The 22,347-nt window shown below is 42.3% G+C and overlaps 2 protein-coding genes across 3 annotated transcripts; both read right to left on the bottom strand.

The window, feature by feature from the left end:
- Positions 1-495: 495 nt before the first annotated feature.
- Positions 496-5,595, bottom strand: igsf5a (immunoglobulin superfamily, member 5a). Of its 2 annotated transcripts, XM_063202370.1 has the most exons (8): positions 5,509-5,595; positions 3,492-3,812; positions 2,693-2,983; positions 2,345-2,464; positions 2,040-2,120; positions 1,806-1,840; positions 1,116-1,194; positions 496-782 (listed from the first exon to the last, which is right to left on the bottom strand). In XM_063202370.1, exons 1-7 carry the CDS (start codon positions 5,546-5,548, stop codon positions 1,126-1,128), a joined length of 957 nt encoding a protein of 318 aa, XP_063058440.1. In that variant the 5' UTR covers positions 5,549-5,595; the 3' UTR covers positions 496-782; positions 1,116-1,125. The 2 variants fall into 2 exon arrangements, with proteins under 2 accessions (XP_063058440.1, XP_063058439.1); XM_063202369.1 differs by having other exon boundaries at positions 496-1,194.
- A 4,371-nt stretch (positions 5,596-9,966) lies between these two features.
- ei24 (EI24 autophagy associated transmembrane protein) lies at positions 9,967-21,399 on the bottom strand. The gene is made up of 11 exons (XM_063202368.1): positions 21,304-21,399; positions 18,306-18,444; positions 16,884-17,029; positions 15,925-15,985; positions 15,673-15,739; positions 15,322-15,446; positions 14,209-14,328; positions 13,077-13,188; positions 12,836-12,947; positions 11,324-11,398; positions 9,967-10,841 (listed from the first exon to the last, which is right to left on the bottom strand). The coding sequence occupies exons 2-11, from the start codon at positions 18,345-18,347 to the stop codon at positions 10,679-10,681; spliced, it is 1,023 nt and encodes a 340-aa protein (XP_063058438.1). The 5' UTR covers positions 18,348-18,444; positions 21,304-21,399; the 3' UTR covers positions 9,967-10,678.
- Positions 21,400-22,347: the final 948 nt, after the last annotated feature.

The raw sequence follows: 22,347 nt of genomic DNA, 5'->3' as shown, positions 1-22,347 counted from the left end.
CCTCAGGCAACCCCACCAAAAAGGCTTAGTATTGTGCTTAAAACATTAGTGAAAGTGAAAACCCATTGGGGAACTCCAACTCCCATTGTAATTGTGACACAGCACTTCACAGCACACAAGTGAACACTACACACAACGAAATTGCATTTATGCCTCACCTGTGCAAGGGGGCAGCCCTCAATGGTTCCCCTAGGGAGCAGTGCGGTGGGACGGTACCATGCTCAGGGTACCTCAGTCATGGAGGAGGATGAGGGAGAGCACTGGTTGATCACTCCCCCCACCAACCTGGCGGGTTGGGAGTCGAACCGGCAGCCTTTGGGGTACAAGTCTGACACCCTAACCGCTTACCCATGACAGCCCTAACCATTACCATTGGCAGTTCTCCAAAGTGATGCCATAGAAAAACCTTTTCAGTGTTTCAGGACCATCATAATTAATCATACACCTGAGATTGTATATAAAATAATTATTTTATTCAATATTTTTGTACACAATTGAAACTGACCAGTGATGAGGTAAACATTGTGGAAATATTAAAGATTTTAAAACAAAAATGTCCTTGCAACACATATACAAATAAAATGAAATAAAATAGAACATAAATAAAGTGTCCAACGGCTTGTCTTTACTTTAATTTGCTTCTTTTGCAAGTGGACCTGTTGTCATTGCTGGCGGCATACGTGAAAACGACATTCATCGGAGGTCTCTACTTCCATAAAATCTGGAAGGAGTGTTGACATGAGCAGTGCCTCCTATTGCTCTGTTTGTTCTGCTGTGCAGCTCTGTGATGAAATTTTAAAAAAAGCAAAGAAAAGGTTTTTATAAGACAGATCCTCGATGATAAAATGAATTGAAGCAGCAAAAAGAAAAACTATGAGCTGAAATGCCAATGCATGTGTCCCAGATCGCTGAGAGCTTTTGTGTGGCCCAGCCCAGGACAGTCATTTGAAAGAGCCCCTGCAATGTACATATACATTGTCATGACGTCTCAATCTTGGGCCTCCCTCTCTCCCTGGGCCCAGGATAACTGACCCCATTTGTCCCGCTCTCTCAGCTTGCCTGTATGTGTCATACTGGTACAGTAGCCTATGTTGAGGACATTCTGAGCCACTGACCGTTGATCTCTCAAACTATTGTTGCATGTCTCAATTTTGTTCCATCTGGCAAAGTGCTCGTCCGACTGCTGCTAGGAATCTATAAAATCAGGAAAAAATGAAGGACGTCATTTCACAATATAATACTATTATGTATATTATTATATATGCATAGTATTATGTAAGTCAATGTACTTAATAGCCATTATTTCATTATTATCCATTACATATTAGTCGATTACAGAAAGTTATTTTTAATCTCCAGTATGTAAAAGTAGGAGGCCAGTGGGAGTAATGAAGACTGTGAATGGCCTTCACTTTGAGAACCACTTAGAGCAGGGATGGGCAACTGGAGGCCCGGGAGCTACATGCGGCCGCCTCCTTAATCAGTGTGGCCCTTACATAGATAAAACATGACCTTCAAAAATAATGAGCAGTTTTTTTTTTTTAAAAACACTACTGAATTAATTCATTGTAATTATACTGTTGACCAATAGAGAACACTCCTATTTGTTCCAAACAATAATAATCAGTGAGCAACCAAATGCACCTTAAAGTCTTGCAGTCAGATCCGTGATCATGTGGCCCTCCGATGGTGGTGATAAAAAAATGTGGCCCTCTTTATCATGAAAGTTGCCCATCCCTGATTTAGTGTAATAGTATCATTCTATCTAGTCGTACAGTATGTATTTCATATGCAGGGTAACATACCTGGAAATGTGCCGGCCTGACATTCATGTAATTACCTGTTAAACAGTAGATCAAAATTATTCACATGTGTATTTTACCACAAAATTACATTCTGTAAGTGCATTATGTAAGTTGCATCGAGAGGTATTGTAGATGCCGTTACACTAATAAAGCATTATGACACCCCATGTTGTCCATGGTATTGCCCATGCGTTTCTGATGAATGTGTGCAAATGTTTATGAAAATGGCCTTACTCATATTTCCATCAACCACGAACACAGGGTTATCTCTCCCGCCGTTGCCCTCTGAGGCCTGAACCGGACTCTTAGCGTTGTCTTGATGGGTGGATTCAGAAAAACAAAACTTCTCTAAGTCCATTTGATACCATGCGACTCTTTGCAATACTGATGATTGTCCGAACTGGTGCTTCTCATGGGCCACTAAAATGGGCCACTCACCCTCTGAAGGTCAGGTAGTTATTTATTGTACAATTCTTGAAGGAAATACAGTGCACATCTTTGGTGACGTTAAAAGAACTTGTGTTGTTTACAGTATATACCTTTTGCTTTTTTCCTTCTGACACAGAAGATGATTCCGATGATGAGCAGCACCAGCAGCGCAGCCAAACTGAAGCTGACAGTAACCGCAATCAGCACCGTCCTGTCAGGTGGGGTGTTATCTGGACAAACAAACAAACAAACAAACAAACAAACAAACAAACAAACAAACAAACAAGTGACTTACAAATGGTGGTAATATCAAATAAGCAAAGAGTATCTACGCACAATGTATTAACACTTTTGGCCATTATACTGTCAACCATACACAACTAGGCTAATTCCATTTGGGGAAAATAAAATTGAAGTTGTATGTGATACATTTATTTGTGGCTGTATTGTATTCTTACCTACTATTAGGAAAACGCTGCTTGTTTTCGGTGTTGCCAGGGCTGCCACTTCGGCCAGACATTGGACTTGACCTGTGTCAGTTGCCTCAATCCACAGAGTGCTTTTCGAGTTAAAGGTGGCGCCGTTTGCGGTGACGGTGGTGTTATATCTCTCAGTGCCTGCTGGTGCGCCACCAACGCTCCAGGATATCTCTGGTTTAGGGAACCATCCCAACGCCTCGCACAGGAAAGACGCTTGAGCTCCAGGCTTCACTGTAACGTTGCCACCGATAATACTGAGACTTCCACTCTCTGTAATCACATGCACAAGCAGGAAAGTGAAAGGAGGATCTTGTACATTACAGTGTATCCATTTCACAGCAATCAATTTCCCTTTGTTTGCTTCAAAGAGCTGCTGATGATTGGCATGATTGTCACTGGGCTGCAGCAGTGCACTGGTGTAGATAGGGGAACAGTTCCCAGGGGGATGCCAGGACATGTACCCCCCCCCCCCAAAATTTCAGAAAAGAAAACATGAGAATAACAAAACATATAATTTTACAGGCCAATATATATTTTGTTAACAATAAAGTCACGGTGGTGCAATCATAAATGTGACTTTATTGTACCCTACTATGTATATAAATTTCATTGCATAAAAAATGCATAGCCTATATATAAAAAAATAAGTTGCAGGTTCACAGCCAGAGCAAAGGAAACGAGGATCACAGTGAAACATGTTGCTGATGACAAATGTAATGGAGTGCTGTGATAATCTTTTCCTTTATATATATATAAAAAAATATTATTACAGACTTACCTTGAACAGAGAGTTGTGCGCTTACACTGGGGAAAGATAGAACACTACATGTGATGACTCCAGAGTCGTTCCTTGTCAGGTTCTTCATAGTAAATTCCCATTTGTACATCCCCAGTATGGTGTAGTTAACTGCATCATAACGCTTATCAACCACAATTAATCCGCTGTCCTTGGTAATGGTCATCACCAATATGTTTTCACCAATCGTGTTGATACTCCAGGTCATGACGGCCCAGTCCTGCGTCAGGCTGCAGTTGAAGCTGGCATCAGACCCCACCAAAGCTGCTCTGTCACTGGGCTCAAGCTGCACCTGAGCGGCTACTGTTGGTGGAGATGATAATAGTTATTAATAATAATAAGTGTAAAAGGAGGACTCTGATGAAGATGCACTCGCAACATTAGTCTTATGGAAAAAATAAATAACAGAAAATAGACATCCGTCCGGCACCAGATTCTTTTCCCTTTGCACTTGTCCTGCTCTGATTGCACCGAATTGTCAATTTAGAAGCACGGAGAACGTATCTCCGTTATTTTTATTAATAATAATAATTACATAAAAATAACAACATAACAATAACAATAATAGCAATAGTAACTGTGTTTTATAACACAATTCATGCAAGACATAGGCCTACAGCTCAATGTGCATAACAGTTAGATAACCAGCAGCAATATTAAAAAGTAGTTATAGGCTAATGAAATGAAATGAATAAAATAAAATAAATAAATACATAAATAATAAAAATAGCATTAATAGAATAGGTTGATTACTGAGTAGTAATAAAATAGGCTAGTAAAATGTCAAAAAATTCACAGGAATCAGAAAGTTCATAGAAAAGAAAAGAGAGAACCCAGACAAAATAAGTGGTCAAGAACAGGGGCCTTCAAAGAAGCGGGTTCAGGACTAAACCAGGTTAAGTTAAGAGGTAAATCATCTAATAGAAGAGCCTGGAATCGTCATTATCAGAATACCCCTCAGGATCCGATTGGAAAGGGCGCTAGAGCTACTGTGCACATTCAGTACTTCAATTCAGTGCTACCACTACCAACTGAGTGTCCATGGGGACCAGGTTCAAGTCTGTTTCCCAACCCTACCCCATCTCTCTCTGCCACCACTTTCCTGCGCAATTCTTCACTTTCCTGTCACAATAAAGGCAAAAAGCCCCCGACAATATACGTAGGCCTGCTTAAAAAACAGGGTTGGGATATCTTGCTGATGAAATGAAGCCCTAATGCCTTCATTACATTACATTACATTACATTACATCACATATGCTTCGTCCAAAGTAGCTTTCAGAAGAGGACTCATACATGCTGTAGGTATGACGAGGAACACAGATAAGCAGAACAAGCAGCACAAGTAAGGGTATGACAAGGTCACTGCAGCCTGGGTGCAGGGGAGGTGAGCTGAGTTGAGGATTTTTACTTGACACCGGAATTACATTGCAGTACACCAGCAACACCTAGTCAAATCCTTACAAAAACAGCATAGTAATGTAACAAATTATATTTTATCCACTTGACTAAAGCAGTGTTTCTCAACCTTTTTTAGGCGAGGCACCCTTTCAATTCACGAAAAATTTCAAGGCACCCCAAAACAAGCTGTAGCCTAACATGGCATCGCATCCGATACCACAAAAGCTTAGAAAAGTAACACATTTGGAGAGACGTCACACAACCTACGTTCAAAGTTGCAGCTGACTGGGGCGACCTATATTTACTTTATTGTGCGCAAATGGCAGATGAAAGATTCCACTGACTAGCATTAACTTATCAATTTAGACAAATACATATTATATAAAATAATTCATTTATCAGCCACGTTTCCGCGGCACCCCTGAGGGGAGTTCGCGGCACCCCACGGTGCCCCAGCACCCCTGTTGAGAAACACTGGACTAAAGCATCTCTGACTCTACGTAATGTAAAAGACAACACAGTAGCAGCCACATCCTATGGCAAAGCACCAAGATAGAACAGAAGAAAGACAGACCAAGAGTAACTTTGTTCAAAGACTTACCCATTAAAGGAAGAAACAGCAGAGGTTCCAATATTCTCATGTTGTGATGATCCTGCACAGAAATCCTTCACATTATTTTCCCAATGATGTAATTTACTCCACTCCACAATATTAATCATATTAATAATAATACTCTCGTTTTATATAGCGCCTTTCAAAACACCCAAGGTGGCTTTACATAATATAAGTGTGTGTAGGTGTGTGCTTGTGGACAATAGAAGTCAAAGGCCTGCAAACATAGATGGGTTTGAAGGTGTTGTTTAAAGATGGCCAGCGAAGAGGCATTTTGAATGTGGCTGGGTAGGTTATTCCAGAGGAATGAGGCAGCCACATGAAAGGCTCTGTCACTGGTGGCCTTCAGTCTAGAGCGGGGGATAACCTTGGAAGCTCGCCCTTGGAAGAGGACCGTGGCAATCTTGAGGAGTCATAGGAGTGGAGGAGGTCGGCAAGGTAGTGGGATGCCAGACCATTGAGGGACTTGAAGGTGAGGAGGTGACAATAACATGGCCTCAGTAAAATGCAAGGCAGCTGAATGAAAGAAACACTATAGTTGAATGCCCAGTAATGCCACTTTCTAATCATGCTTCTGCTTCATACCTACTACTATGTTTTTTTTAATTGACTGTGCTTTTAGTGTAGCTGCTGGATGTTCTGAAGGCAGAAGCAACACTGGAATTACACTTTGTTATGAATGAATAATCAGTCCCATGGCTGGATTGGCCAAAAGGCATACAAGGCATTTGCCTGGTGGATAGTTGATGATTTTGGCCTGCTTCTCCCCTCAACGTAGTGGTATCAGTCCTCATGGCTCCACAGCTGACTCTCTGAGTTAGATTTAGATTGGCCTATTGATGTTGGCCGTTGTGGTCAAGATAGCTCATAATAAATGACTAAAAATGTTGTCAAAGGTTTCATTGTCTCTCTCAATGTCTGTCGAACCGGTCTTGGCTAAAAAGTCCCGGCCTGGTTTTTCATCAGAGTCCAGCCCTGGTCAGTCCATCTTTCTGTTTGTTTAGCTTTTGGTTTGTACAGTACAGCTTGACTAATCTTTTCCAATGCCCTTCACCTCAAAGATTTGATTTATTAAGCAGTGAAACCGGTCCCACCATGTTCCGTAATAGATAATGTATTGCTCATACTGTGCTATCCACTACGCTATACTGTGCTTTAATACAGTATGCTTTGGGGAGGAAATTTGTCAGTACATTGCTGACTTAATTAACTACACACTGAAGCAGGTGGATGTACTAGCTTACTGAATTTGTCAGAATTAGTCTCTGTGGAACCTGAATATCAACAATACAAACTTCAGGACTGCATCAGTCCTTCCAGGATGTTGTGGCCCCCAGATAGAAACTAGTTTTGAGTCCCCATCAAAAAACATATGTGGTCTGAACCCCCAGATCAACACCTCCTTATGACATAGCCTGCTCAGTCCTTCACACTGAACCCAATTGAACTGAACATAGGCCTACATCAGAGCAGTTACGAAACACTGTTTCCTTTCACTGTGTAGGCAGGGTAAAGTATATGGCTGAAAATGCAATAAAAACCTGTATACTGCCTGCCTGGCTTGGGACACAGTACGCTGCACATTACTCAGCACTGCTCTTCATATTGTACCCCAACGGTGACACTTTCAGCACTGCACTTCCTGTACATCCGATAAGCAGAGGTAAAAATGGCACGTGAGGGAATAAATATCATAAACACTGTGGACTAAAGGTAAAATACTACAGACTGTGTCCGTGCACCCCTAATCCCTAATCTCGGTTGTGTTGTCTAGACCTGACAAGCGTCTACAGAATGAGATAAAGGCCTTAATAATAATAATAATAATAATAATAATAATAATAATAATGCTAATAATAATAATAATAATAATGCTAATAATAATAATAAAACAATTATACAGCTGTAGCCTACCATGGAACCTTGTGACGTGTCCTTGGAAAATAATTAAAAAAAAAATCTGAATCACTTAATCAAGGCAAACCACCACACACCTAGGAAAACAAGTCTCGGTGGCAATTGTCAACCACAGTATAGAGAGGCCAATGAAGAACTGAAAAGCAATACTAAAATGGATGTACGTATAACAAGAAGAACATGTTTGGACACTCAATTCTTTTACATTTTGCACCGTCAACCCGTCCTCTCATTCTTGATTTCTATAGTCTAGATTTCTAATTGTATTATACAAAAAATCATTAAAATGATTCAATTCAACAAAATGTTAACACTCACCAGGACCAGCCTTAAAAAAGAGAAAGAAAGCGATATCTCCAGCTCATACAAAATAAACTGAAAAGTATCTACAAAACAACCTGTGACGAGACGAGACTTGAGTTTCTCATGGGGACAAAGTCCAGACGGCTGCCTTTCGTCTTATCTGGCGATGTGTGTAAAGCCGAGCGGCCTCGCCCATCGCCCATGAGCCGTCTTTGCATATTATTGTTGACGCTCAGGGGATGGGCTGGCACGAGTACCTATTCACGTCAGCAGGTTCAAAGCAAATCACTCGCAAAGGCCATGACCCCCTCACCCAGGGGCGGAGCTATAGGGAGGGCGAGCAGGGCTCTTGCCCCTGGGCCCTCCCATATTGGTGGTGGGGGCCCTATTGTGAGCTTGGCAAGCTGTATAGGGGGCCCCATTAGTGTCTTGCCCTGGGGCCCTGTATACAATTGTTCCGCCACTGCTCTCACCCCATGTACCAGCATTGCTTTCTTTACAAACTATGCAATTAATCCATTGTAAATATACATACATAATGTATTGATGTACCCATATGGGTTTAAAAGTATGCAAAGTATGGGAGGGCACACACCTCACACCTACAGTGCTGTATGGAATTTGAATTTATCAAGTTCTATTGCACCACTCAGGAAACACAAAGGTGCCATTGATATGGCATGCAGGTGTTGTCATTGTATGAGCACAGCAGTGTGACATGCAGTGTGGCTCAGCTGTGCAGACAACTGGTGGAGATCTTAATCACATTATTACAATTATTTATGAAGGGAGGTTTACAGACTGTCAGGGGCGTACTATTCGAGGGGCCACGCCGTAGTATATCAGGATTTTCCCCTGCACTTTAGGCCTATATTGAAGGCCGCCACCTTTACAACAGACCCCACCTTCCCTAGGCCCCCTGAAAATACATTTTTCTTAATTGGATTACAAATGTATTTTTTTGAAGATGTCTTTATAAAACATGTTGTATTACATGTGAAACTGTATACCATTACAAATACATTGGGGGCTGGACCAGACGGTCTCAGGGCCCGCAAACGGCACACAGGCCATTGTTTCCCCACGGATGGAGATAGTACCCTCTTCTCCTGATGGACCCCTTGTCCTATTGTCAGCAATCCCAGTTGAGTGGCATACAATATGTAGCAACTTCCAATCAAGATCTGACTGATTTTTGAATATTTATTTTTCGGGACAGATTTATTTTCCTGACCCCAAGCTGGGAAATTGTAATACATGTTCTTTAGTCAAATTAGCACCAAAAAATCTTGTCTCAATTGAACGCTGATAACATGACAGAATGACAGAGCCATAAATGGAGAATGGTTCTGAAGGCCATGTAACATGGATAATATTGTCCTACCAGAAGACTCATAATTTGAGAATCAATTTTGTTATAGGCTTTTGCTCCTAAATGTCTTTTTCAACTTTCAAACATGTTGTAGGGTCAGTAAAGATGCCTCGAGTTGTACCGTAACATTTTAACATTTTGACAAGGTTATAAACTACCACCACAACATTATGTCATTCTTCTAAGTGGGTGATAAAATTGCTATTTCCATGGAAGGACTGCAGCCTAGTTTTTGTCCATTAGTCATTGTTTGTGTTTGGATACTCTGCAACACTGAAAATATTTAACTATTCAGATGTCAGTATCAGACTTGGGCCAATACACACAGAGCATGAAAGGTAGGGTACTGCCCACATACTTTAAGTCCCGGTTAAATGGGGAAGAACCTAATTTTACTTGGAAAAAAAAAGTCTTCTTTGAACGATAATCTTTGAATGATTGACATACTGCAGTTCCGTAATGACATTAGTCTACGAGCAGACTACTTGTACCTCTCCAAATAGGCTGGAACTTAAGATCACCACAGCACCACACCACAGAAATGGACATGGCCAAAGCTAATTACAACGCTAAAAATGTTTTTTAAACCCTTAACTTTCATAAATCCATAGGTTGTTAAGAACAAATATATGGGGGAGTAAATCCTTTTTTTGGTCTTTTTAAAAATATATTTATGATAAGACAATGAAGGTGATGACAGGAAGCTAGTGGAGAGAGAGAGAGACGGGGAAGGGGCAGCAAAGGACCTGGGCCGGGAATCGAACCCCAGTCAGCCGCATGGTAGATGAGTGCCCTACCGGTTGGCCACGGCAGGGCCGGGGGAGTAAATCCTTAATAAAACGCTGAGCATCACATATGAAACACTTAATTGTTTTATTTTTTTCAGACATTGATAATGTCTTTAGTGGAGCAGGTGAGGTGTTCTTCCAAAGCTATACATTTGCCACTTGTGGCATGATCAGCCTATCAGTATCAGGCAAATGAAATGCTGCTGTTCCACAGTTTGTTTAATTGGCAAGCAAAACTTACTGAGACAACAAAAAAAGGAGAGTAAGATTCAAAAAGGCCACAAGATAATCTTAAACATAAAACAAAAAACAAATATGTGTGCAAACAAAAATAAAACACTCTTGTTGAAGTTGGGGCCAAGCTGTGCTTATTATATAAAAACCCGTTCAAATCCCAGGCGGATGGCACACGCTCTGTTTAGGAACTGCCAGGGCAAAAGGGCAACAACAATATCAACGTTTGCTTGATTCTTCTTCAGGGGTGGGTGTACACTAGCGACCGGCCAGGGGGACCTTACGTTAAAAAAGAAACGTTCTATACTGTACGTGTAATCTGAAATGGGAGAAACCAAAAACACTTCTTCATCATCTTCATCATCCTCCTCCTCCTCTTCCTTTCTTGTTTTGGCCCTGTTGTGTGCATCCTCCCAGATTCTTCATTATCGTTCAAAAGGGAACAGACAGGCCGTCAGACTGACTGACAGACAGTCAGTCAGTCAGCCAGACAGACAGACAGACAGACAGACAGGCGGGCGGGCGGGCGGGCTGCTCCGGGACGTCACTGGAAAGGCAGGGGCTGCTGGTGGGCGGGGGACACGTGAGGGGAAGGCATCTTGTCAGCGGAGGTAGAGGAGGTCAGAGAGGACTGCAGGTGCACCGTCTTGTGGAACAGCTTGTTGCTGATCAGCACCACCAGGGAGAACAGGCGCAGCTGGAAGTGGCTGTTGGCAGAACAAAAAAAAAACATGATGATTTTGTTTTTGGGCTTTTTGTTTTGCCTTTATTGTGCGACAGTGAAAATATTAGTAGAGTAGAGTAACTTTCTTGATCCCCGGAGTGAAATTCAGGAAGATATTGACAGGAAGCAAGTGGGGAGAGAGATACGGGAAAGGGTCGGCAAATGACCACGGGACGGAATCAAACCCGGGTCACCGATGTCACAGTCGAGTCAAGTGCCCAGCCGAGTGAGCCACGGCCAATAACAAAATGATTTATTATTACATATTTCATGCTGTTAAGAGTAACATGATAAGCTAAATCAGTGGTTCTTAATCTAAGGTGCGGGAACCCCCTGGGGGTGTGCCAGAGATTGCAGGGGGTGCACAGAATTTTGTTTGTGTTGAGGTTGGGACCAAGGTTCTGCTAGAGAACAATATTATAATTGTAATTAATTATTAATGAAACTAAATACAGCTGTACTTACTACAACTTGACAGGGGTCTTGGCTTCGTTTGCGCTGATGATGAAGAGAGGAAACAGGATGGAGAAGAGGCAGCCGCTGAAAAGAAGAAGAAGATATGTTTTCAGATCACACCTGCACTGCAAGAAGAAGATATGTGGTCAGATGCCTGGGGTGCATTTCTCAAAAGAGAAGTTGTTAGCCTGTTAGCAACTTCGGTAGTTGCCAATCGGAAAATGCATTGAAAACAACAAAGTAGCTAACATAGTTGGCAACTACACTTTTGAGAAATCCACCCTTGTACTGCTAGAAGACTGCAATAGGGTGAGCAGTGTGTGGGCTGTGCACACATATCCAAATGTGGACAGGACACACCCACTCACGCATACTACACAGTGCAAACAATCAAGTCAGTCTATTGGGGTCTGCACAAACCACACAATCATCCACATAGATTTAAAATACAACCATACTGTATTCTGTAATGTACTGAAATGGATAGATCTTCCAAGTGTTGATCTCCAAAAGCGAATAATGTCATGCACCTCTTATAGATGGTCAGTATGTACTGTATGGTCTAGATATGGTCAAATAAACACAACACACTGATAAGTTATTGCGCAAACAAAAACATGCGAAGGACAGACACCTGCTCGGACCCATGCGCAACGGAACACCAACATGCCTCCATTGGTAGGCATAACTAGAATATGGGATCAGAGAGCACGTGTATGCACATCCATCCTCTGGTGGACAGAAACACAAAAGCACAGCAAGCAAACTAATGCAAAAAGTACATACGAACAAACACACAAATCAGACGATCCCATAAATGTTTATGTGTAAACATGCTTCGGTAGGAAGCCCGCGAGTGATTGACAGCTGTCATTACTTGCTCTCGCCTTCGCAGATATTTAAACCACTACTTTCCCTTTCATCTGTCTTGCATGAAGGCTTTCCAGATTGTCCCACCACCTCCCCCTACTCCTCCATTCCCTAGAGCAGTGGTTCTTAACCTGGGGTGCGGGCACCCCCTGGGGGTGCGCAAGGGATTTCAGGGGGTGCATAGAATTTTGTTTGTGTCGAGGTTGTGACCAAAACTCGGCTTGCGAACACTATAAATAGGCTGAATCAAAACCACATTACTACATGTTTTGGTCCCCATGTAAAGGCATTAAGATATTGATCAGTGTCTCAAGCTAGAATCATTGTAATTAATCACTTCAATCCTTCTTCAGTGCGTATACACGTGTAGAAGTTTAGGTTGGGGGTGCGCGGCTCGTCTTTGGCACAGGTAAGGGGGAGCTTTAAGAAAAAAGGTTAAGAACCACTGCCCTAGAGCACTCAGCTACACTCCTATACAATGGGGGTGGAAGCGGATCTCATCCCGCATGATCTCCACTCTAAACATCCCAGGACCGAGGCCAGCCAGCATGCCACTCACGCATATTGTACACCAAGCACTCAAGGATAAACTAGTGAACCTCCTTGGCGGAGGTAGTTACCTGATAATGTATGAGGAGGGAGGGTAGTTACCTGATAATGTATGAGGACGGAAGGGCAGTCAGCAGGGCCATGGGCAGACCAAAGCCAAAGTAGTAGGGCCAGTTCCTCTCAATGTTGGACAGACGCTGGTGCATCTCAATGCCTACGAGAGAGAGAGAGAGAGAGAGAGAGACAGATCGAGAGAGAGAGAGAGAGAGAGAGATAGTGATGTCACTCAGTCTATTTGCGAGTCAAGGCCACATGTAGATTGTATTTGTAGGTGGGTACTCACCGTGGTTGAACCAGCGGTATTCAAAGCAGTAGAGAGAGTAGAGCAGAGACATGTGCAGGAGACTAACCATCTGACCAATCGCATCGATAGGAAAGAGACTGACAATCATTCCCTTTTAGCGAAGAAGGAAAATCAAAGAGGTGGAGACAAAAATGTTATTTCAGTATGTATATCTGTAGTACACGTGCGACAAATTGTTGAAGAATTATTTAAGAACGAAGTCTAAGTCCAGAGCAAGTCAATCTATAGCCCTCTTGTTCAAGGTCATACACAGCCTTACTTAAGAAATCAATTGATGAAATTTGAAATAATATAATACAATATATAATAGAATATATTATAATATAATATAATAGCCCAAATAATTAACTGTATTACAGAATGGGCAGTCATGGGTAGGCGGTTAGGGCATCAGACTTGTAGCCTGAAGGTTGCCGGTTCAACTCCCAACCCGCCAGGTTGGTGGGGGGAGTATTTAACCAGTGCTCTCCCCCATACTCCTCCATGACTGAGGTGCCCTGACCATGGTACCGTCCCACCACACTGCTCCCTTGGGGCGCCATTTGGGGTAGCCCACCTACACGGGTGAGGCGTAAATGCAATGTCGTTGTGTGCAGTGTGCAGTGAACACTTGTGTGCTGTGGAGTGCTTTGTCACAATGACAATGGGAGTTGGAGTTTCCCAGTTGGGCTTTCACGTCAAACAATTATAAAGCCAAATGCCAGTTTCTGTACCCCACTCAGTTTACACTGGCTTCCTTATAATTCTTCCATTACTTACTCGAAACAGTAGCGTTTTGCATTAATTCAATCCACTTCTGCTTTATCGTGGTTTCAAAATGGTTTAAGAAATACATGGGTTCTAAATTTTTGTTTTCTTCTGGCTGCGCGACACAAGCTGCACACAACTCAACCTCTGATTGTTGGAAACCGCTGTCGGTCAAAAAATTAGCTCACGGTTGGCTGCCAGTGTCTTGCCCCTCCTCACAACATTGTGTTTATACTTGTAAACACGGTGAACTTAAGGAAGAAAAATCCGCACTCACAAACTGTGTGTCATTATTTATTTATATTACCACCATGCCCAACACCATATAAACACGGTGAACCCATGTATAACCAGGTAGTCTTACCTGGATGAGGAAGAGGGCTTGCAAGATGAGGTTGAATAGCATGTCTGCCACGATCTTGCTAACACTGGGAAAGGGCTGCACTTTGCGACCGGACACTTCGAAAGCCAGGTCAGCTATGTCCTTCAGAAATGGAATAATGAAACAAATTATTATCGTGGTACAAACACACCAAACGTGACAACCACAACAAGTAATTTATCTTGTATGGAAGAGCTGGCAACGACAGAAGAGACAAAAGCGATTTCAGGTGACACAAGGCGATCTGAACGACTCAAACGACAGTTTGTAGTTGAACTCCAGCAAATATTATGTGATATGAGCTATGAATGAGCTATGACGCGCTTCGGCGACAGCCGCCACAACCAATTTGAATGTCCAAAATGATTGCTTTCTGCTTTTAAGGGTCATACTCTGCCACATTTATCGCTTGTGTTGCTATTGCTATGAATACAGTCCAGCGACTCTTTGTAGCTTTTGTCTCTTCTGGGGTGCATTTCTGGAAAGCTGTTGTTGTTGTTAGCAGTTAGCAACTTTGGTAGTTGCCAATGGGAAATTGCATTGCAAACAACAAAGTAGCTAACATAGTTAGCAGCTACGCTTTCCAGAAATTCACCTCTGGTGTGTTTGCACGGTTAGTATTACACCACAGACTGAAAAGTCCTTCAATCAGACCATTACTGGACATGGTGGAAACAATACTGAAGGTAGTGTTTGGTTGGCATCAGTGTTGCCAGATGCAAAATTCTGAATTATCATACCAAAACCTCAAAATCGTTTTGGGGGGCTTTTTAGGTGGAAATTATCGTACAAGACCCAAATTGTTGTTTCAAGGCATCTAAATGAACTGAATAACAACTCTGAAATTATCGTACATCATGTTTTTTTGATAAAATTATGGTACAAATACGATAATTATTGTATATTTGGCAACACTGGTTGGCATGTTCGCATCTCTGATTCATATGTGATTTCCATGCTAGCATTTTAATATTCATATTCCATTGTCATATGTTCTGTTTTAGCTGTCTTTTTTCATACTCTGCATCCAAACAGCATTGCGCTGTACTTGCGTAACAATAGTTAAGACCATGTGTAGACTCTACTCAGACGTACCTGAAACCAAATGGCGTTGACTATTTTACTGAGCACAAACAGAGGAAGCACCCACAGAGCACTAAACACAGACGTCAAAATGAACTCCAGCCACGACCACAAGTTTCCATGAAGTGAGGGGTCACCTGCAAGTGTAAGACAAAAAAAAAAATCTTCAGTGCATGCATAGTCACTGAACACTGCACAGAAAATGTACAACAACAAAAAACACATGGCAACTCACAATAATATGAATAATAATATGAATTAAAAAGCATGACATTTACTGCATTTCAAAGCCAATTTTTTTAGCAATACTTAAGCAGATTAGATAAACATCACAACATGCAAAACAAAAAAATATATACTTACCTATGATTTTGGCAGTAACAGTTTGTAAGAGGGGAATAAATACTCGGTAGAACAGCAGCATACTGAGCTGTAACAAGAATTTACACTTATATTAACTCTTTGTATAATAGCAAGTTGTACACTGTTGTGTTGTGTTGTGTTGTGTTGTGTTGTGTTGTGTTGTGTTGTGTTGTGTTGTGTTGTGTTGTGTTGTGTTGTGTTGTGTTGTGTTGTGTTTGTGTATGTGTGTGTGTGTACGGTTAAGGCACTCACCCAAAATACTCCTCCATTCCATGCACAGCACTGAAAGATTCGGCTGGCTAATTTTGGTTCACTGATGGGGCAGAGGACAGAAAGATAATATCATTACGATCGTCATCGACCATTTACATTATGCAGTGGGGCACAATCATCAAACATTATAATGCAGCCAAACACAATATCATCATCAACTATTATTAATATGCAAGGAGATGTGACTGCCTGGACGTCAAAAGTCTAAGGCAACAACACAGCATATGGACATAAACCCAGTCTGCAACTCTGGGCCCGCCCATGAAATTGCTTGTTTTCCCCCATGTTGGCTAATCAATGTGCCAAATGACTGGCTGTGATTGGCACCGCACGACCACGGGTGGAGCATTCGGAAGGGAAAACAATGCAGTTTAATCGGCGGGCCAGAGGAGCCGACTGGGTGAATACATGAATACACCCACACGTGTACAAATATACACGTGTCAGTGGCCAACACAGATCGTGTGATGGGACAACACTGCTTACGTACATACTGAACCCATAAATACATCCATACATGTACAAACAAACACATGTGATGGGCCAATATTGAATATGTAAAATACACAAAAACATCTGCACATGTACAAACATACAAACGTGCAAACGTGATTGGCCAGAAGGGTCATTCATGTGTCATGGGACAGTGTGCTGTGGTGTTCATGTGAATCATGTGATGTGAAGCCAAGACCCATGGGAAGCTTCTATTAGCCAAATTATTATCGACTTTCAAATCTCTTCGAGACTTGGTCTGAATTACATGGTGGACCCGCCTCCCTAGGTTTGCTACTGGTTGATTGGTGTCCGACAAAGTGGGTGGAGTTCCCGTTTTTTTTCGGGAGATCCCAAACGATATTTACATTGCTCTTGGCCTGACTAGAAGCAACGGCGAAGGTGTTGATTCACTAGGAGGGCATGGCCTGGCTAAGCTTCTGTACCTCTCTGGCTTGCGCTCGTTGACTTGTGCCCTCCGCTGTGCCAGCACGCCTGCCGTCCTCCTCCGCCTCTGATCTTCCCTTTTCTGCTGGATGCGAGCATCCAGCTTGGAGATCGTCCCGATCCCCACAATGGAGTCCTTGATCCCCTGCAAGGACACAGAGGAGAGATAGATTGTAGGGATGCACCGATACCACTTTTTTGAAAACCGATACAAGTACGAGTACATTAATGTGTGAACTTGCCGATACCGAGTACCGATACCGATACCTTTTACCACCAAAATACAATGAAAATAAATGCATGGCTTTGTTTTTTTTCCACCTGTGATATTTTTTTTGTCCATTTCCATGTAGATTTAAATGTTAGTACATGTATGATTTGGCACTTTTTTCCATGCTGCTTTCAAGTCCACAGAACGTGACAAGATTTTGCATAGGCCTAGTTTTGTGTAATAGCAGTATCGTTCCTGGTATCGGCAAGTGCTTGACGAGTACGAGCGCATCCCTAATAGATTGTCTTTACAAAGTTGCAGGTCTAACAAATTAAAGAGCTCGTTCAAACCAGCTCTAATTTCGATGTACTGTATGATGTTCATTATGTCTGACTTGGGTTTTTCTTATACTTCAGAAATGTAAAAGTGTCATCTTTTATCTGACATGTTTCGACATGTGGTATAGCTTCCGTCTTCATCAGAGGGTCACATGGACATTGATGTGTGGCGTGCTTTAAAATCAGCTGAGACCTCATGTTGACCTCAGCCAATGGGGACTGCCCCCCTTGCACGGGTGAGGCATAAATGCAATTTCGTTATGTGCAGTGAGCAGTGTTCACTTGTGGGCTGTGGAGTGCTCTGTCACAATGACAATGGGAGTTCGAGTTTCCCAATTGGCCTTTAGAATGGGCAATGGACAACGAACTGATGTTATCTGTAGTAACATCCACATCAACATCAGCTGATTTCAAAGCATGTCGAAAATCATCATCCACGTGACCCTATGATGAAGACGGAAGCTAAACCGTCAAAACAGGTCAGGTAACAGATAACACTTTTACATGTCTGACGTATGTAATAATATGTAGTAATGGAAAAAACTTAAGTTTATCTCTCTCTTCCCCACATTTGTTTCTTTTATTTTTTTACGTTTTTTTTTTAGGCTTTTTGGCCTTTATCATTACAGGACACAGTGAGAGAGGACAGGAAATTATTGGGAGGGAGAGATGGGGCATGGCCCGGAAATGACGCCAGCCGAACTTGAACTGGGGTCCCCGTGGGTGGGTATGCAAGCGCTCCCTCCTCACATTTTTTTCAATAAAAGTCATCTCTTTCACATTATAACAACACTCGACAGGGAAGATGGCCTCTCTAATAGCCCCAGAGAGCACTGGACAATAAATATCATCCCTCTCTCTCTCTCACTCACCAGGGCAACATTGCGCAGGAAGGACCTCACGCTGTCCGTCATGTCTCGTCTTGCCTTTCCGCGGGGCGGTGCAGGTCATCAGCTGCAGTGGGGATGGGGACTGTAGAGCTGTGGTGCTCTCATGATAGGACTAGTTCCCCTAGAGAGAGAGAGAGAGAGAGAGAGAGAGAGAGAGAGAGAGAGAGAGAGAGAGAGAGAGAGAGAGAGAGAGACAAGTCAGCTTTTATTGTCAGTTTCTTCATATGCATAAAGGACATTCAAATTATGTTTCTCTCTCTATACTAGTGTTTCTCAACGGGGGTGTTTGGGAGCCCTAGAGGGGCGTTCAGAAGGACACAGCTGAGTGGGGCCAGGGCTTAGTTCCCATTCGGGGACATTAGTCTATTTTATTTTTCAATAATAAGGGTGTGTTGGCAGGCTTATGATGAGGTCAGGGGGCATTTGTTCAAAAAAAGTTAAGAACCACTGCTCTATACAATGCCAGGACATGGACATAGATAGAGACTGGTCAACAGAACAGAGTAGGGCTGCACGATTATGAAAAAAATCATAATCACGATTATTTGGGTCAAAATCATAATCCCGATTATTAATCAAGATTATTGATTGTTTACTGATTTTTTGGAAAATTTCAACAAAATGAAATATAACCAAGAATTCATTATATACGGGACGAGCAAAATAAAATGAATTGTAATAATTGTGTAAAAGCAATAGCATGAAACTTAGGTGGACAGATTTCTGGGCAGAAACACCAGCCTGTCAGTATGTTCTGGCTTCAAGGACGCAGGTCACTATTGCCATGATTAAATCGCGACTGAAATCACGATTTCAATATCACGATTTTCGATTATTTTCGATTAATTGTGCAGCCCTAGAATAGAGGTTCCAATCCTGCAGAGAGGGTGTGTGTGTGTGTGATATAAGGGGGGATTGCTGCCCTCAGGTGTGTGCTATATGTTTACTGCAATGTGCAATAATGTGCATAAGGTCTTTGTGTACGTTTTGTAGTATTTGTGTACCGGTAAGCTGTCATACACCTTAATTTCCTTCAGGATTAATAGTACTCTACTCTACTCTACTCTACTAAGTAGATGTCCAAGAGTAGCTGGTGGATGTTTGTTTGTTGTGGCTACAGTGGCCTTACACTCAAGTGGCAACCATTATTATATCAAATGTGAATTCAATTGTAACAGTTGACGCCAACACTACACAGTGTTGCAGTACTGTGGACATCCTATGGGGGGCCCACATTGTAGCAGAGAGTCAACCGCCTCAGACGTCCATGTGAGAGGGTCATATTTCACCATGCAAAAAAACATGTTTGCATTGAAGTTCAAGGGTTGGTGTCTATGGATCAGTGGTGGTGTGATTGTATGAAGAATTCTTTATTTGAATGTTTAAAGCACCCTAAAAAGCACATCTAACTAGGTAGTTGATGGTAACTTTATCAAACATGTCTTATAGTCTCACAGCTGCCTAAAAGCCTGATTTCATATATGGAGCTCCCCCAACAAATGAAATCACTCATTATTGAGGGAGTTGTGCATAGGTTGCACGCTCTGCCAAAAAATATAAATCTACTCTAGATCTTGATCTGAAATAGATCTAATCTGGTTGCATAATTAGGTGTAAAACTACTATGATCTAATAAAGAAATGGTCAGTTGATGAGACATTTAGCAGAAGGCAGTTTCTGACACAAGGACAACCAAGCATTTGTTTAAAAACGTCATGTCCCCTCCTAATTTAGAATGGGTCCCTTAAGCCAGAGCCCTTTTGTCTGACAACCTGTAGAAGATTCTTCGGACATAGTTTATAAGTTTCAGTTTGCTTGCAATAGGGGACTTCTGACCCACCCAGGGGCTACATTATTTTAAGTGGTTATTGAAATTAGATTTTAGAATGGGCAAGATAAATTGCCTCGTGTTATCTTTAACTGGTGATAGTAACTACTAGTAAGTCAACTGGTGATAAAATAACTGTGCGTGCTCTGTGCAGAGAACGTGCGTGTGTGCATGCGTGCCTGCTTTGAACATCGTGTGCATGTGCTCTGTTTACACCTGTCCTGCACGAGGGCAAACACATATAGTCGACAGGTAAAACGCCTTTCTGGTATTCGTCGATAAAAATACACTGATGGATGTGTGTCAAATGGAAATGCGTTTCAATGACGTCGTCACAAATGTATTGAGAGCAACACTGGTAATAAACAAGACAACGAAGAGTTAGCTAAATACCACAGCTACACAAAGAGGGCAAGAATCCAGAATTCCAAGATCCAGATGTTGACAGTGACACTGCCTTGAACATGAAGCGATGTAAACAACGGCCACGATCAACAAAAGGATACCAGTCATACAGCCATTCCCTTTATCATAGTCCTACAGTAATTCAACTCAGGCCTTTAGCTAATTGCTTGTAATAGCCAGTGCTTCACCTTACCTAACCCCTTGCCTTGCATGTGTGCTATGCTATTTGTCACTGTGTCGTTGCCTACAGATATGCCTATTGGTATACCCATGTTCAACTGTTTCGGACTGATTTCACGACTGTAGGCTACGATTGCTGGCTAAAAATCACCGACTACATGCAGGCAGATAGTGGACAATAACAGACTAGCCCCCACTCCACAGACAAAAACAACACACCCTCCAAAGGTTACAGTGTTGGGTTAGCTTCACAGTCGATACTTTAACCCCCTTGCCTTCTCTAATACGACTTACAGACAAGTGTGGGACTTACGACTGTTGTAAATTTTACCCAGACAAATATTTGTCAGTTGATAACCTTCATCCGAACAAATGTTCCTTGGCATCCGTGCCTTCTCGATAGTAAACAAAGTGTGTTGATGTGACTAGCTAGCCATCTCAAGTTAAACGCATTGTCAACAGCAGTTCTCAAGATGAGTGAGTAGTCGGACGTCTTGCTCTTGAACGTTGTCACAAAATTCACATTGTACCTACATGAATTGAACGTCCTTAATAAATGTGTCGTACCTTGTTCCGACGCGTAAACTGATGTTTCTTGTTGTTGCCAATACGTTTCCCTTCCTTGTTTCTCCAAGCTGCCTGGCCAGTGGCAAAGGATTGTGGGAATTATGAAACATGGGCAACGAAAGCGAAGATGGTGGCTGGACATTGGACCAAGTTATTGGATATCGATTACACACACAAATTTATCTTTGACAAAAGCCTAAAGTGATACATTTGGAAGCCCGTTTCCGTTCACAATTATGACTTATTATCGCACAAAATATGAGATAGCCTACTATCTCGCTATTCTGAGATAACATCTGATCAGATAGAAAAAGAAAATCTCCCCCAAAAATTGACTAGGCCTATGATGACTGACAGACTGCAGGTGAGGTATTTCAGCCTTTCATGCATAGGCCTATATTGTCATATTGTCATTTTATTACCACATTCAGTGAGCCATTTTTTTAGATGCTTGGCTCATAGGCTATGCCTTCCTGTTGCCCTTAACCAAAGATTAAGACCTCTCTCACCCTTCTATTATTCTCTTCTGAATTATCATCAATAGGCCTACTCCTCTAGCCTATCACAGTAGCTTATCTCTTCTCAACACTCTCATCCACACACATTCTCTCTCATTCACTCCATCTGCAGGTCACTGCACTCACAACTCTGCACTCACACTCTTCACTCACAACTGCAGGTTGTTTCTTTTGGGCCATCTGCAATTTGAGTCTCAAAATTGTTTAGTAGTCTACTGTAAGTGGCTTATTATTATATGTTTTAAGAAGGTCAGGAGGCCAAAACATCACTTGAAATAAAAACATGGAACAAGTGGCGCCACGGAGCAAATGTGCTGCTTCTCTGAGCAGCACCTCAGGAAAGAAACTATAGGCCTATGTGACGGAGGTCATCTTGCACCCTATCACCCCCCTCGGGGATCGAACGTGCGACCTCGTCAACTACAACGATTCGGCAATGGGAGACACAGTACGATACCGCTGGGCCAAGAGACTAGTCACTCGGCCCAACGGCACGAGACTGTATGAAGCTATCGGAGGGAGTTTT

Source organism: Engraulis encrasicolus, chromosome 7, assembly GCF_034702125.1.
Source record: "Engraulis encrasicolus isolate BLACKSEA-1 chromosome 7, IST_EnEncr_1.0, whole genome shotgun sequence".
Classification (NCBI taxonomy): Eukaryota; Metazoa; Chordata; class Actinopteri; order Clupeiformes; family Engraulidae; genus Engraulis; species Engraulis encrasicolus.
Note: the sequence above shows the minus strand (reverse complement) of the source record. Positions and strands in the feature narration are given on the sequence as shown.

What these genes read in the sequence shown, in the direction of transcription:
- igsf5a (XM_063202369.1), bottom strand. Translation starts at nt 5,548, where the DNA reads ATGAGAATATTGGAACCTCTGCTGTTTCTTCCTTTAATGG. An exon ending in CGCACAACTCTCTGTTCAAG is followed by an intron (nt 2,984 to 3,491) that starts GTAAGTCTGTAA and finishes ATGTGATTACAG; the next exon opens with AGAGTGGAAGTCTCAGTATT. An exon ending in CAGAAGGAAAAAAGCAAAAG is followed by an intron (nt 2,121 to 2,344) that starts GTATATACTGTA and finishes CCACCCATCAAG; the next exon opens with ACAACGCTAAGAGTCCGGTT.
- ei24 (XM_063202368.1), bottom strand. Translation starts at nt 18,347, where the DNA reads ATGACGGACAGCGTGAGGTCCTTCCTGCGCAATGTTGCCCTG. An exon ending in AACGAGCGCAAGCCAGAGAG is followed by an intron (nt 15,986 to 16,883) that starts GTACAGAAGCTT and finishes CTGCCCCATCAG; the next exon opens with TGAACCAAAATTAGCCAGCC. An exon ending in TGTTACTGCCAAAATCATAG is followed by an intron (nt 15,447 to 15,672) that starts GTAAGTATATAT and finishes TTACACTTGCAG; the next exon opens with GTGACCCCTCACTTCATGGA.